This window comes from Puntigrus tetrazona, chromosome 4, assembly GCF_018831695.1.
Source record: "Puntigrus tetrazona isolate hp1 chromosome 4, ASM1883169v1, whole genome shotgun sequence".
Classification (NCBI taxonomy): domain Eukaryota; kingdom Metazoa; phylum Chordata; class Actinopteri; order Cypriniformes; family Cyprinidae; genus Puntigrus; species Puntigrus tetrazona.
Window position 1 is genome coordinate 21,762,071 of NC_056702.1, and position 12,632 is coordinate 21,774,702.

At 39.2% G+C, this 12,632-nt stretch overlaps 2 protein-coding genes across 3 annotated transcripts in view; one reads left to right on the forward strand and one right to left on the reverse strand.

Moving 5' to 3' along the window:
* LOC122343020 (NLR family CARD domain-containing protein 3-like) overlaps positions 1-12,632 on the forward strand; it is a 135,278-nt gene that overhangs the window by 88,269 nt on the left and 34,377 nt on the right. The gene's annotated exons all lie outside the window — the stretch shown is intronic.
* LOC122342302 (gastrula zinc finger protein XlCGF7.1-like) lies at positions 7,054-10,329 on the reverse strand. The gene is made up of 3 exons (XM_043236098.1): positions 10,228-10,329; positions 10,106-10,157; positions 7,054-7,856 (listed from the first exon to the last, which is right to left on the reverse strand). The coding sequence occupies exons 1-3, from the start codon at positions 10,327-10,329 to the stop codon at positions 7,054-7,056; spliced, it is 957 nt and encodes a 318-aa protein (XP_043092033.1).

Here is a 12,632-nt window from a genome sequence, read left to right on the forward strand (position 1 = left end):
CATGTTCTAAACACAGTGAAAATTAATTTCTGCATTGTGTTTTTCAAAAACCAACGTCATTGCACCAAGATATTTTGGAGCACTTCATGCTTACTTCTGCTGACCAGCATTTTAAAGATGCTGATAATGAGAAGATACCTGTCCTACTTATCTGGCAACCTAAATGGCCAGCAATGGCCCCAAATTCAAGTAATACTCACTGGATTTCTTGGTTCTCTGCAGTGGAATATCATACTGAGCATTTCACCCTTTACAGAGAATTTCTGTAGTGAGAAACATAATGCTTGAAGACTGTGTGCAGGCACCCTACAAGTCTGACAAGTGCAAGGTGATCCTGAAAATGTTAAGACTTTTTTCAGAGAAGATGTCCCATCACAGCAAAGGTATTTGACTATCTTGAGGATCTACAGATAAAGTTTGTGGCAAACAAAGAGCTCTGTGATGAGGTGTGTAGTCAGTACTTCTCGCAAGCTGGGTCCAAAAGCACTTTGAGCATCTGTGAGTGGGAATGTGAACCTTGACACTTTTTGGGTTGGTCTTCAGGACAGGCTTGCTGTGCTGAGCAAACTAGCTCCACGCTACAAAGAGGCAGTTTCCAACTCCTTATATGATCCTCATCTGCAAACTTGTTTTTTCCAATCAAAGGTGCTCCTCTACAAGCAGTAACTTAAAGGTCTTTCTGTATTACAATCAGAAAGCAAAAACTTATAATACGATAATGTTTGCAAATATGGCCTTCCAAAAAATGTGTGTAGCTCAGCATACATGTAAATATATTAGGATGGCAAAAATTATTGTGTTGGGTTTTTTTTTTTTATGATAAAGCTTTGGTTTTTGAACAGTGAATTATTGGTTATTATTGTTTTTGTTTTTTTTTCTCAGGTACATTACCACACCTGCTGTTATTGTTTAGTGGTTTTAAAAGTCAAAATCATTTAAAATACAAAAATACTTAATGTATGAAATTTATTTACATGCAGTGTGTTAATCACGTATAAACCCTGAATGGTGTAGCTCCTCGGTTCTTGAGCAAGCTCTTCCCACACGAAACTCTGGCCGTTTGATTATATTTAGATTAACAAAATCAAACTTTTTTTTTTACCTCTGTCCCTAAGCAAATGTTACTTAAATGTTAGTGTTGCTTGAAAATATATAGCTACATACATTTGTTAGAGGTCATTTTCAACACGCACAGTTATAAAACACCACGAAATTCTCGGAGTTGCTCGTTTGCTCTTCTTTTATTTTAGTCGCGAACAGGACTTTTATTTTGACGCGGGTTAAGTTCGTCATAAAGCTGCGCTGCGTCTGTGTTTCAGCCGAAGAAAGGTTTGTTGTTTTAATCATTTAACGCCTTTAAATCGATACACCGTACTTTATAGCTTCACACGCAAGTAAAGTTAATTAACTGTTACTGAATGTGAATCGTAATCGTTTTCCGACGTTCTGAACGCCACTGTTTGAGTGAAGAGCACGTTATTTTGCTCTCTATGTATTGGATCACATCGTAAACACTGATTCGTTCAGTGGATCGATTTTAAACTCAACCGATTCACAAGTGATTCAGTTGAGTCACTCGAATCGCTTTCTGACGAGACAAACAACAACAACGAAAACAAACAACTTTTACAAACAATAGCAGTTTTATATTTCTAAGCAATATGAATATCTAATATCAAATACCTCATTTTAATTAAAACTAAGTGGTGGTTATTAGTTTGCATATTTATTGCATATTATTTATTTTTTTCATTTTCAACAGGACACAGTGTTTGAACACACAGGGAAAACTCTTGAAGGCAAACAATTGCAGAGATGGAGTTTATTAAAGAGGAGAGTGAAGACGTGAAGATCAAGAAGCGTTCAGCGCCAAACAAGAGGATACCGAGGAACCAACAACTATACCATTTATTAAAGAGGAGAGTGAAGACGTGAAGATCAAGAAACACAAGTCAAACATGAAGATACAGACGAACAAACAAATATATCCTTTGTTAAAGAAGAGAGTGAAGGCGTGAAGATTGAAGAAACGTTTAGAGTCAAACATGAAGATACTGAAGAACAAATAGGTCGGTTTTCATTCTCGAAGCTGAACTATTTTGTTTTGTTTTCGCACACTTTTCTCTCATTTTTAGCCCCCAAAATAAAGAAGGCAGTAGCCTACCCTTTTCTCTTCAAACTCTTGTAGGATTTCTGCATCTATACTGGAATATTAATGTAATTGTTTAAATTTAACTAAATCAGAATTAGCAAAGTTGCGATTTTTATTTTAACATTCTCCATTTTCAAAACGATTTATGATTTTTGTAATATGACAAAAAAATAAAACATACTGAGATAGACTGGTTTAAAGTCAGTTGAAAAGCAAATTTTCTGACGGTTTCTTCCACTTTTTGTTTAATACTTAATTACTGTATTAATAAATCGCAGTATAGGCATTTATATTTGATATATTCTTAAAAATAAGAACAGATGCAAGACAAATAGCCAAAAATACATCGTGCGTGTGGCAAAATGATAGATAATCAAGTCAAAAATCACTTGGATATAAAGTAAAGATCGTGTTTTATGAAGCTATTTTGTGAATGCGCTACCATGAATACGTCAAAACGTATTTTTTGATCGGTAATATGCATTGCTAAGAACTTGACTTGAATGGCTTTAAAATAGTTGTATCAGATAAACTATACAAGCATGAAATAGAGCGGTCCTAACACTGAGCCCTGTGGCACTCCGCACTTCTGTTTGATTAGGTCTCTTTATTTACGTAAGCAAAGTAGGGGAAGTCCGTTACGCAGACGCCAACCATGCTGCGCCTCGCTCACAGAAGCACAAGGAGGAACGGATTTGTAAGATTAAGAAGCAAATAATCTAATTTGAGATCTTCCCAGTTCTCCCGAGGCATGAAGCTGTACGTATCTGGTGTCTGTTAACTTGAATTCGTCTCTCGTTTGCTTTTAGGCCAGATGCCAGGGAAAGAGGAGAGCCGAGAACTTACTGGAATGGAAAGCCAAGAAGGCCTCAAAAGCACGGAGACAAGCCTTATACCTGCGAAGAGTGCGGAAAGACTTTCGGTCAGAAAAGAATCCTGACTCAGCACTCGAGAGTTCATAGCGGAGAGAAGCCTTTCGCCTGCCAGCAATGCGGAAAGAGTTTCGCCTCGAAAGGAAATCTTGTAGCCCACATGAAGATCCACAGCGGGGAGAGGCCTTACGCCTGCCCCGAGTGCGGAAAACGCTTCCTGAGCAACTCCAACCTCAAGAAGCACGGCAGGAGCCACACGAGAAAAGCCGACACCCGCGAGCTCTGGGCGGCAATGGCTTCACCGAAACGGAAGTCTTAAGAAGCACGTGTTGAGAATCCACGCCGAGAAGCGTCCTTCGCCTGTCCTCAGTGCGGAACGGCCTTCGCAAGCAAAGTATGCTTCAATACCACATGAAGACTCACTTGAGATCGCGGTTTTATATGTCTTTGGCGTGGAAGGAGTTTCTCGGCAGGAAAATCGTAACGCCACGCGTTAAAGGAAGCCTTCGTTCGCAGAGAATAGCGCTCGGATCGAAAACAACTGAAGGAGACAAAAAGCAACAGTTCACCCAAAACTGAGAGCTTGATCTGGTATAGTCTAGCTTTTGTACGTAGTCAACATTTCTTTACTTTTTTCTCTAGTTCTTGCATGTTTAGTTCTTTTCTTCGAGAAAGCTGACAAATGTGTACGTAGGGAGAAGATATCACCAAGATATTAAAGTCTGCTCGCAGAATAGAGAAAGAAGGTATTGATCAGCGCTTAATTAATAGGTTTAAGTTGATTTAACCTCATTCTTCAGGACAAATGTAAAAATGTACAAAATGGCCTTTAAAAAAATAAATAAATCTCTTGCAAATGTGTAGGACTCAATAAATCCTAAACGGTAATTCTGAAGTGTAATGTTTTTCTTTTATTCTTCTGAACATACTACAAATCAATTTAGTTTTAGGATTAGATATTGTGTGTAATGGCACTGTCCGTGGTGCTGAACCTAACACCAACGTGTCAATTTAATTTGCTTAATTTTAATTTTTTAAATCAATTCGATTTGAAGAGTTTTTCAAAAGAGACAAAGAACGCGTTGTTTAGTATATTTCGACTGTAATTGGGCATCTGAAGAAAAAAAACTAAAATGCAGACAATTTGTTTTTCTGCTGTTCTTTAATAGAAAAATAGAAATAGAAATACCTCCTACTGTTACTAAAAAGAGTTGGGGAATGCTAAAAATTATTTTGGTAATGACCAATACTGTTAGTTTCGAGCAGTCTTGGGAATAATGCTAAATTAATTTAATGAATTTATTAAACACTCTCTAAACACAATCTCTACATAAAAATAGTTAATAATAATACAGTGTGCGCTAGATGTTGACTTAAACCTAAATGTAACATTCAACGACAGATATTTCAGTACATTGAATGTTCAGTGAGTTGAGTATTGTTCTGGGAAATGCTTCAAGAACATCTGGACCAAAGTTGGAGAAACTAAGCGATATAATGGATTCTCCATTGTACGCTTTTTTTCACAGTGTTAACTCTGGTTAATGTCCGTTATCCATCGAATGGCCAGTAAACGTGTTTTCCTTCCCTTCTTGTTCTTCTCTGTCTTGTGGGGTGATTCAGAACTGGAAGCCTGGAAAGAGCTAGAAAGTTTTGGTGTAGTGCTTTTCAATAGACATTACTTCAGACCAGCTTTCCACAGATGGAAATCACAAACATCTGGAACAAAGCGAACCGAATGCTGTGAGGAAATCTCGGGTTCAGCTCGGCCCATCGTGAGGCACTGAAGACATTAAATGCGTTTAATGCATTTCAGCGTAGTAGTGGTATTTCAAACATTGCAGAAGGGAAGGAAACAAAGTTTTAGAAAACACAAGGCCATATAAATCTATATAAAAACATAATTCTGCATTTACAATTACAGTAATGTGACTAAATGTAATTTGTTACTTTCCACCTCTGCACTTAGTATTGTTAGCAAATGTTTACAGTATGGGTCATTTAACATCTTTACTGTTGTTATTTCCATAGAAGGAAGTGTTTTTTCGGTGCAAATCGGAATCAATAATCTCCAGACAGATACAGTAACTCATGTTTATTTAAAAACTGGGCAAATGGCTACTTTAAAACATGAACAATCAACAGTTAAGTCGGTATCATGAGGGGTTGCGCAGAAATACAAAACAAATAAAACAAATTGGTTAACTTTACAGAGACAGTGGCCGCTAAATTAGAATATGCTTACAGTAGGGTACAGCAAAGCAAATAATGATGGGACTCATAGGACATCTGAATATACGAGTTCACGTTCAGAGAAGCGCTGGGTCTGCGATCAGTTCTGTAGGCAAAAAGACTTTGAGCTGCGATGTAACCAGTAACACGCATTCATTTCTGACAATAATATTTTTGGTTTTATAAAACGCTGGCAAATCAAGGTAGAAATATTTAGTTTGATTGTACTAATGTTCAACTTCGATAACAACATCACCAAATGTTAGCGACACATTTCAGAGTAGACACCAACACTGCATTGCATTTATTCCCAAATCCTTGCTTTCGCCATTGAATTTTACAGCAGGAGGCCGATTTCTTCTGTGCATGTAACCATAATTAAATGATTGTAATCTACCATCCAACTTTTGGTAACACTTTATTTTAAGATGTCACAATACATAATACTTTGCTAACCAAGTTGATAATTATGTGAATGTAACAGACAGCTACTGTTACACGTTACAGACTGAGTCCGTTACACAGCTACTTGCACTTAATATTCTGTCATTTAATGTAATTTGAAAGGTATATTGCTTTTATAAAATAGTTATCCCACATACTTAGTTCTTCAGAAAGGGTTGTGGTTGCCGAACAACACACGGACAACAAAGAGGTGTATGTTTGTAGAGCGGTTTAAAATGTGGCTCAGCCAATCAGAATCAAGAACCGGAACAGTTTTATATTCGTTTACTGAAACTTCACACTGAGGGGGATCTGTTAAGGCCTCGATATACGTCAAAAAAAGTTGTTTCGTTCTTTGTTTGAGGGCAAAAAGACGCTTGGAAAGGCTGAGCGACGATAATACCGTTTCCGAACATTCTGACCCTCCGGCGCTGCTGGAGGCGGGGTTTACGTTCATCTAAACATGGCTTTTAAATTCTCCTTGAATGAAGAACACTAGCAGCAGCAGTATTTATTTCAAACGGATGCATTTGGTACTGCTACTACCATCGTTTTGGAAAACTTGCATCTGATGTTTCTGTTGCTTTTTGCATAACTACAAATCTACGGGCGGTCGTCGACACAAGCGCCGCGTTGTAATTTCTTCAGAGAAACTAACTGCTTTCGTTAGCAATCATACAGGTGCAGATATATCTGTGGCAGCACACTATGCATATAATGAATCGGAGACGCTGCCGTTTTGCCTGAAACAAACAGGGAAAAATAAATCCTCGCGTCAAAAGAAGGTGGAGTTTCAGAACACACCCACACTAACCGCCTCGGTAGCTCAAAGGTGTTTAGAATTCAAAACTAACTCCCAAAGAGTCTGCTTTACAGAAGCCCGATTTAGTTTAAAAAGACAAGTCATTTCAGTTCAGTTCGTTTCTTCAGTTTTTCCTTTAGGCTTCTCTCGGTTGTGAATTTCAATGTGCATGTCAAGGCTGCCTCTCTGACTGAAACTCTTTCCACACTGTTTGCAAGCGAAAGGCTTCTCCCGGTGTGAGTTCTCATGTGTATCTTGAGGCCTCCTTTCGAGGGTAACTCTTCCCGCACTGATCGCACGTAAAAGGTTTCTCCCCGGTGAATCCTCATGTGCATATTAAGGCCTCCTTTTGAGTGAATCCCTTTCGCACTGTTTGCACGTGAACGGCTTCTCTCCGTGTGAATGGTCACGTGCTTGTTGAGGTTTCCTTTTGAGTGAAACTCTTTCCACACTGTTTGCACGTGAAAGGCTTGTCTCCGGCTTGAAGCGCCCCGTGTTTTCCACTTTGACCGGAACTCTTTCCACACTGGGGGGATCTGTCGGGCTTCTCTTTATTGCAAACTTTCATGATGTGGTATCTGAGGGATCCGGAGTGACTGAAACTCTTCAAGCAGTGAGTGCATGTGAACGGCTTCTCTCCGGTGTGAACTCTCATGTGGCCCTCGAGGCTTCCTCGCTGACTGAAGCTCTTTCCGCACCGAGGGCACGCGCGTAAGGCTTCTCTCCGTGTGAATCGTCACGTGCTTCTTAAGACCTTCCTTTTGACTGAAACTCTTTCCGCACTGAGGGCATGTGAACGGCTTCTCTCCGGTGTGAATCCTCATGTGGATCTTAAGGCCTCCCTTTTGGCTGAAACTCTTTCCGCACCGAGGGCATGTGAAAGGCTTCTCCCCTGTGTGAGTTGAGATGTGCTTCTTGAGGCCTCCCTTTGACTGAAGCTCTTTCCACACTGAGGGCACGCTGTAAGGCCTCTTTCCAGTGTGAATGGCCATGTGCTTCTTAAGGCTTCCTTTCTGAGTGAAGCTCCTTCCACACTGTTTGCACGTGAAGGGTTTGTTTCCATTGTGAACTTTCGTGTGGTATTTCAGTTTCAATTTTGTGCCGAAACTTTTTCCACAGTGTGTGCAGGTGAACATATTCTCTTCAGGGTGAGTTTTCATGTGGCTTTTGAGGGTTGCCTTACGACTAAAACTCTTTCCACACTGAAAGCAGGGGAAACGAATCCCATCCCTTTTTTGTGTGGAACTCTTTTCGGACTGTAAACTACTAAACGATTTTTCTAGGAAATCATGAGGGTTCTCATACTGATATTTCTCTTCAGTTTCTTCCTGCTCCTCTTTCAGCACTGTTGAGTCTAAGGTGGAAGACCGAACAAATAAAAGTTAACCCCAGTTCAATAGCACAGAGCAAACAACATCAACCTTGTAGCTGTGTAACGCATCTATGCAGGATCCTACATCAAGGTGTCTAAACCTGAACCTGCTCGGCCCGAGTTCTACAATTAATTTTCTAAAATATTCCCTATTATGTAGCAGTTTTATGTCTCCTACGCCAGTGATTCTCAACTTCAAACACCGCTCTGTACATTAGTGTCGTCACTGTACTGGAATTTCTTGAAAATGACACTGTGAAAAATATTGATATTAGATACCACAAAAAAACGTCTAGAACATTATTTCTTTGTATTTTTATTACCTACTGTTATCTAAGATCGCTCATCGCTCATAAACGCTGGTTAATACGCTTAATACGCTGGTTCACGTGATAACCACCAATCCACGCTTAAGCAACCATGATCCGCTTCTTTCCGTGAAAAAACACACGCCTACATTTGAAATATCGTAACTGAGCGTGCACAAAGTTCCACATACTAACGCCCCTTATTACGCAATTTAATTAGAACGAATGAGACTGCGGTCACATGTGGTGTTCACAATGTGCATATGATGAAAATAATTAAGTGACAGCTCGGCTAGTATTGGTACACTGATGCTCCGTGAAATTAGTATTGACACCGTTCAGATATATCATATTTTTGACAAAACTACTGCACATTTTATCTCTCTCCCTTATCTGACACGCTCAGGTCAATTTAAGGATCTCTCTCCTAATGAGTTAATGATCTGACTTAAATAAGGGACACATACAAAAAGTGCGGTGGTCCTCGAGAACTGGAGTTGAGAACCACCGCCCTACATGATAAAATAATACATTTAGAGAGAGAGAGGTGCACAACTCCCCATTCAACTCTCAGATTAAAAATTAATCACGCAATTATTCCTTGTGCTGTAAGGTTGTTTAAGTGGGCAACGATGGTAGACAATTTAACGTGGGTTGTTAGACTTTTTAAATGGAAAACATCTCAAAACTGTCAGACAATGAGAAGCAGGGTAAAAAAATATTATTATTTATATGTACAAAGTGCGCATGTGCAGATGGTATGTGATTTTTGGTTTAAAGCTGTTTGGATACAAACCAAAATCCCTTAGGGCCCCAATATACTTAACGTAATCGAAGAACGAACTAAAAATGACGTCATTGAGGGAAAACAATATGTCTAAAACAAAGTTCGCTTTGGCAGTTCAAACAGCTCACCAAAGCACACTTTTTGTGGACTTCGCTTTAGCTCCTAAACACCTTTGAGCTTCCGTTGGTGCGAGGCGGTTACACAGTCGGTGGGTGTGCTTCAAACTCCACCTCCTTTGATGCAGCTACTGACCATAAATAACTTTACTAAACGCTAAGATAATGGTTACAGGTGCTATTAAATGGTAACAAATCAACCATGGTTTTGCTCCAGTAACCATAGTTAACTATGGAATTTGTTGTAAAACTAAAAACCAAAAAAACGATCCAGCGGACTAAACGCCAAAGTGATTGTTATAATCATTTTGTGTCAATGCTAAGGGTTTGCATATATTGACAAAAAATGTGTGTCAATGTTTTCTGGGATAAAAACAAATAGAAGATATATTTAAGGCGTGACTCAAAAGTTTTTGATGTTCTTCGTGTTCTGTACAGTCAGTTCACAGCAGGGATAATGAATCTTTTACAAAAAAAAAAAAAAAGTTTTTAGGATTTATGAACATTTTTACCTTTTAGAAATCCTTTTTAAATAAAAAGGTTTACTGTTTTATAGAAGAGAGAACGATGTCAAATTTTGCGCCATTTATTTTTTAAATAATAAAATACAAAAATGGTGTTATAAACGTATACATACACTTAAAAATATTTTTATGCGAAAGAAAGACGACGGAACTATTAACTCTCAAGTCACGATAACCAGTATTAACGATTTGTTATGCGCTTTATCGCTTCGCAGTGGGGTCACGTTATAGTCAGGGCCGCTATATTCAGCCAATCACAGTGCACTAGATAACTGGCCAATCAGAGCACACCTCGCTTTTTTTTAGAGCTATGAGCTTTGTGCCAACCAACCCATTTCAGGAGGCGGGGCTTAGAGGAGAACCAATAATGTACAGTATGTGGAAAATAATGCATTTTATGCACTTTAACCGCATAAAAACATTGCATTACACCAAATACAACATTATATGACCTCTTAAATAAGGGTCAAATGAGTTCAGCTATGAGAAAACCGACCTGTTGGTTCTTCAGCATCTTCAAGTTTGACTCTGAAAGTTTCTTCACGCCTCTTTGATGAACGCGGTCTTGATTTGTTCCTCGGCTTCCTCCTGCTTGATGAACGCTTCTTCGATCTTCACGCCTGCACTCTCCTCTTTAATGAACACCATCTTCAGCTGGGTCTCAGTATCTTCTGGTTCGACCGTGAACGCGTCTTCAAGCTCCACTTTCAGAAACTCCATCTTTATAACGGTGTCACATGGATCTCAGTAGCTCTGTCCTGTTTGAGATGAGAATGATTAAGCTCCCTACTTAGTCAACACACTGTTACAGGAATAAATCTGGGCTGCATTTCCCAAAGTAACCTAAATACACTGAATGACCAACTAACCATACTTTTGGGAAATGCAGCGAGTTAGTTTCGATCACAATAGTTAATATTTTTAAAAAGCAGCGCTCGGTTTCTTCATCACTACTCAACAGTGAACGAGCTCGTGTTCATTCACTACATAGGAGCGAAGAGAGACGCAGTGAACGGATAGGAGCGAAAGAGAGACGCAGTGAACGAGGCGCGCTTTACACGCGTTCAAGCCCCCTTGACGTTTCACTGGTTAATTCAGTTTCGTACGATTTTCTACACGAGTTTATTATTATTACTGAAGCGCTTTAAACTATTGGAAGCCTCACCTTTTCTTCGGCCGAATCAGAGACGCGGAGCGCGGCGCATGCTTATGGCGTCACGCAGCCACGCCAAAATAAAAGTCTTTTTTCGCCAAACTCCCGCAAAACTTTTTTTGTATGCTTGTCCCGCTGTGTCATATTTTCCAGTGCTGCATTTTTTTTTAACATATTTTCAAAGATGGCACCACTGTCTACATATTGTCATCAGTGCTTACATTTTCTCTGGTTTCAGGAGCAAATGCTGGGGAAGAACTAACAAACAGAACCTTATTGTACCGCTGTATAAAATTATTTGTTATTATAGGGTTTAAGTTCACAAAAGCATAGTAAACAGAAAAGCAAGCGGGGTGCAGAATACAAAATGATTCTAAATAACCATTTCTTAACCTAAATCCTGAGTTTGGACCAGGCCCCAGGCTAATATGTAGTTAGCCATCTCTGTGTCGTGTTCCCTACGAGGGAGATGATTTTTTAAAAAGTCCCAGTCAATTAAAAGCACAAAAACACAATTGGAGGCAATGCTCCTGAAAAATGGACTTTCTTAAGGTGGTTGCCTTTCGTGATTGGAGACGTTATACCTTCAGGGGAGTGCGTCTGGCAGATTATCTTGGATTTAAAAGAGATGCACAGGAACATACAGAGTACATTGGATATCTTCAGTGCAAAATTTCAGGTTTTCTACCAAGAAGCGCTTCCTGATCAGAAACATTTGCCAAAACATCACTACTTGACATCGCCCTTACATGAGCCGCTGGTTCGGCCCTTCGGTTGGCCTGGGGTCCATGCCATTTGAGGACAAACAAAAATGCTGAAAAAAAATTACATCGTTCTCTTGCAGTAGTGTTTAAATCTGTACAGTATAGACTTTCCATCGCATCCATTCTGCTGTTTATTATAACACACACTGTAGACTTGCGTAGCACATAACTGTGACAGTAGGATTGCGAATACTTAAAAGCGTGAATCCCATCTTTCTGTTTTTAGGCGCTCGCTCATGCGTGGGGTACTGGGATCGCTGCTGTGTAAAATTAATTAATTCTTTAAAACACTTCATCCAATATATGCTGCAAGTAACAAGACAAAGGAAGGAAGATGAACTGCTTTGGGTTGTTTATTGAGCAAACTGATTAAAAAGGAAACGGTACGTCCATGAAAGATAAACTGGGCTGATAAATACCTAGAATATTTCTATGCTTTTCCTGGTCGTGCATTTTAAGTTGCCGGGTATTTCCACAATCGGTATCACATTTTATCCAGATTGAAAACAACTAAATAAGTCGACACCTTTATTCATTTCTATAGTGCTTTCAACAACACAGATTGTGTAGAAACACTTAATAGGAGAATAGAGTGCCAGTCACGGATAATGACAAAATTAAACCCTCAATTTTCAGTTAAAGGCATTTCATTATTATTATTATTATTATTATTATTACAAGCTTAAATACAATAAATTTGAATTTGAAAATACAGCTGAGCTCGATAGGAACAAGCGATTTTGTTTAGTTTGTCAATTTATTGCTTATCAAGTTTGACAAAGATTCTGATTCAAAGTAAAATGAACACATGCCCGAAAAGTTGAGGGAATACACTGTAACTGTTTAATATTTGAAGCCACAGCACAGAAGATGATCAGGTATGGCCAAAGGAGCACAAATATACAAACATAAAATGAGCCTTAAGGTCAAGCATTGAGAGACGACGGATGCAAGCAAAACTTTCAGCATGACGCCAAATTATTACGTTGCTCTTTCAGAACGAATGAGCAGATCTTTGCAAAAATCGTTCCTGCAGTTTGCACAAAGGAAAACGGCAATTTGTTCTCGGAGCGAGTCCGCGATCGACGCCGAGGACGATCTCCTCC

Bases quoted from the DNA above. Each gene is read 5' to 3' on its own strand.
- LOC122342302 (XM_043236098.1), bottom strand. From the start codon at position 10,329: ATGGAGTTTCTGAAAGTGGAGCTTGAAGACGCGTTCACGGTCGAACCA. The intron at 10,158-10,227 runs GTGAAGATCGAA...CGTTCATCAAAG, and splicing joins TTAAAGAGGAGAGTGCAGGC to AGGCGTGAAGAAACTTTCAG. The intron at 7,857-10,105 runs GTCGGTTTTCTC...CTTCCACCTTAG, and splicing joins AGATGCTGAAGAACCAACAG to ACTCAACAGTGCTGAAAGAG.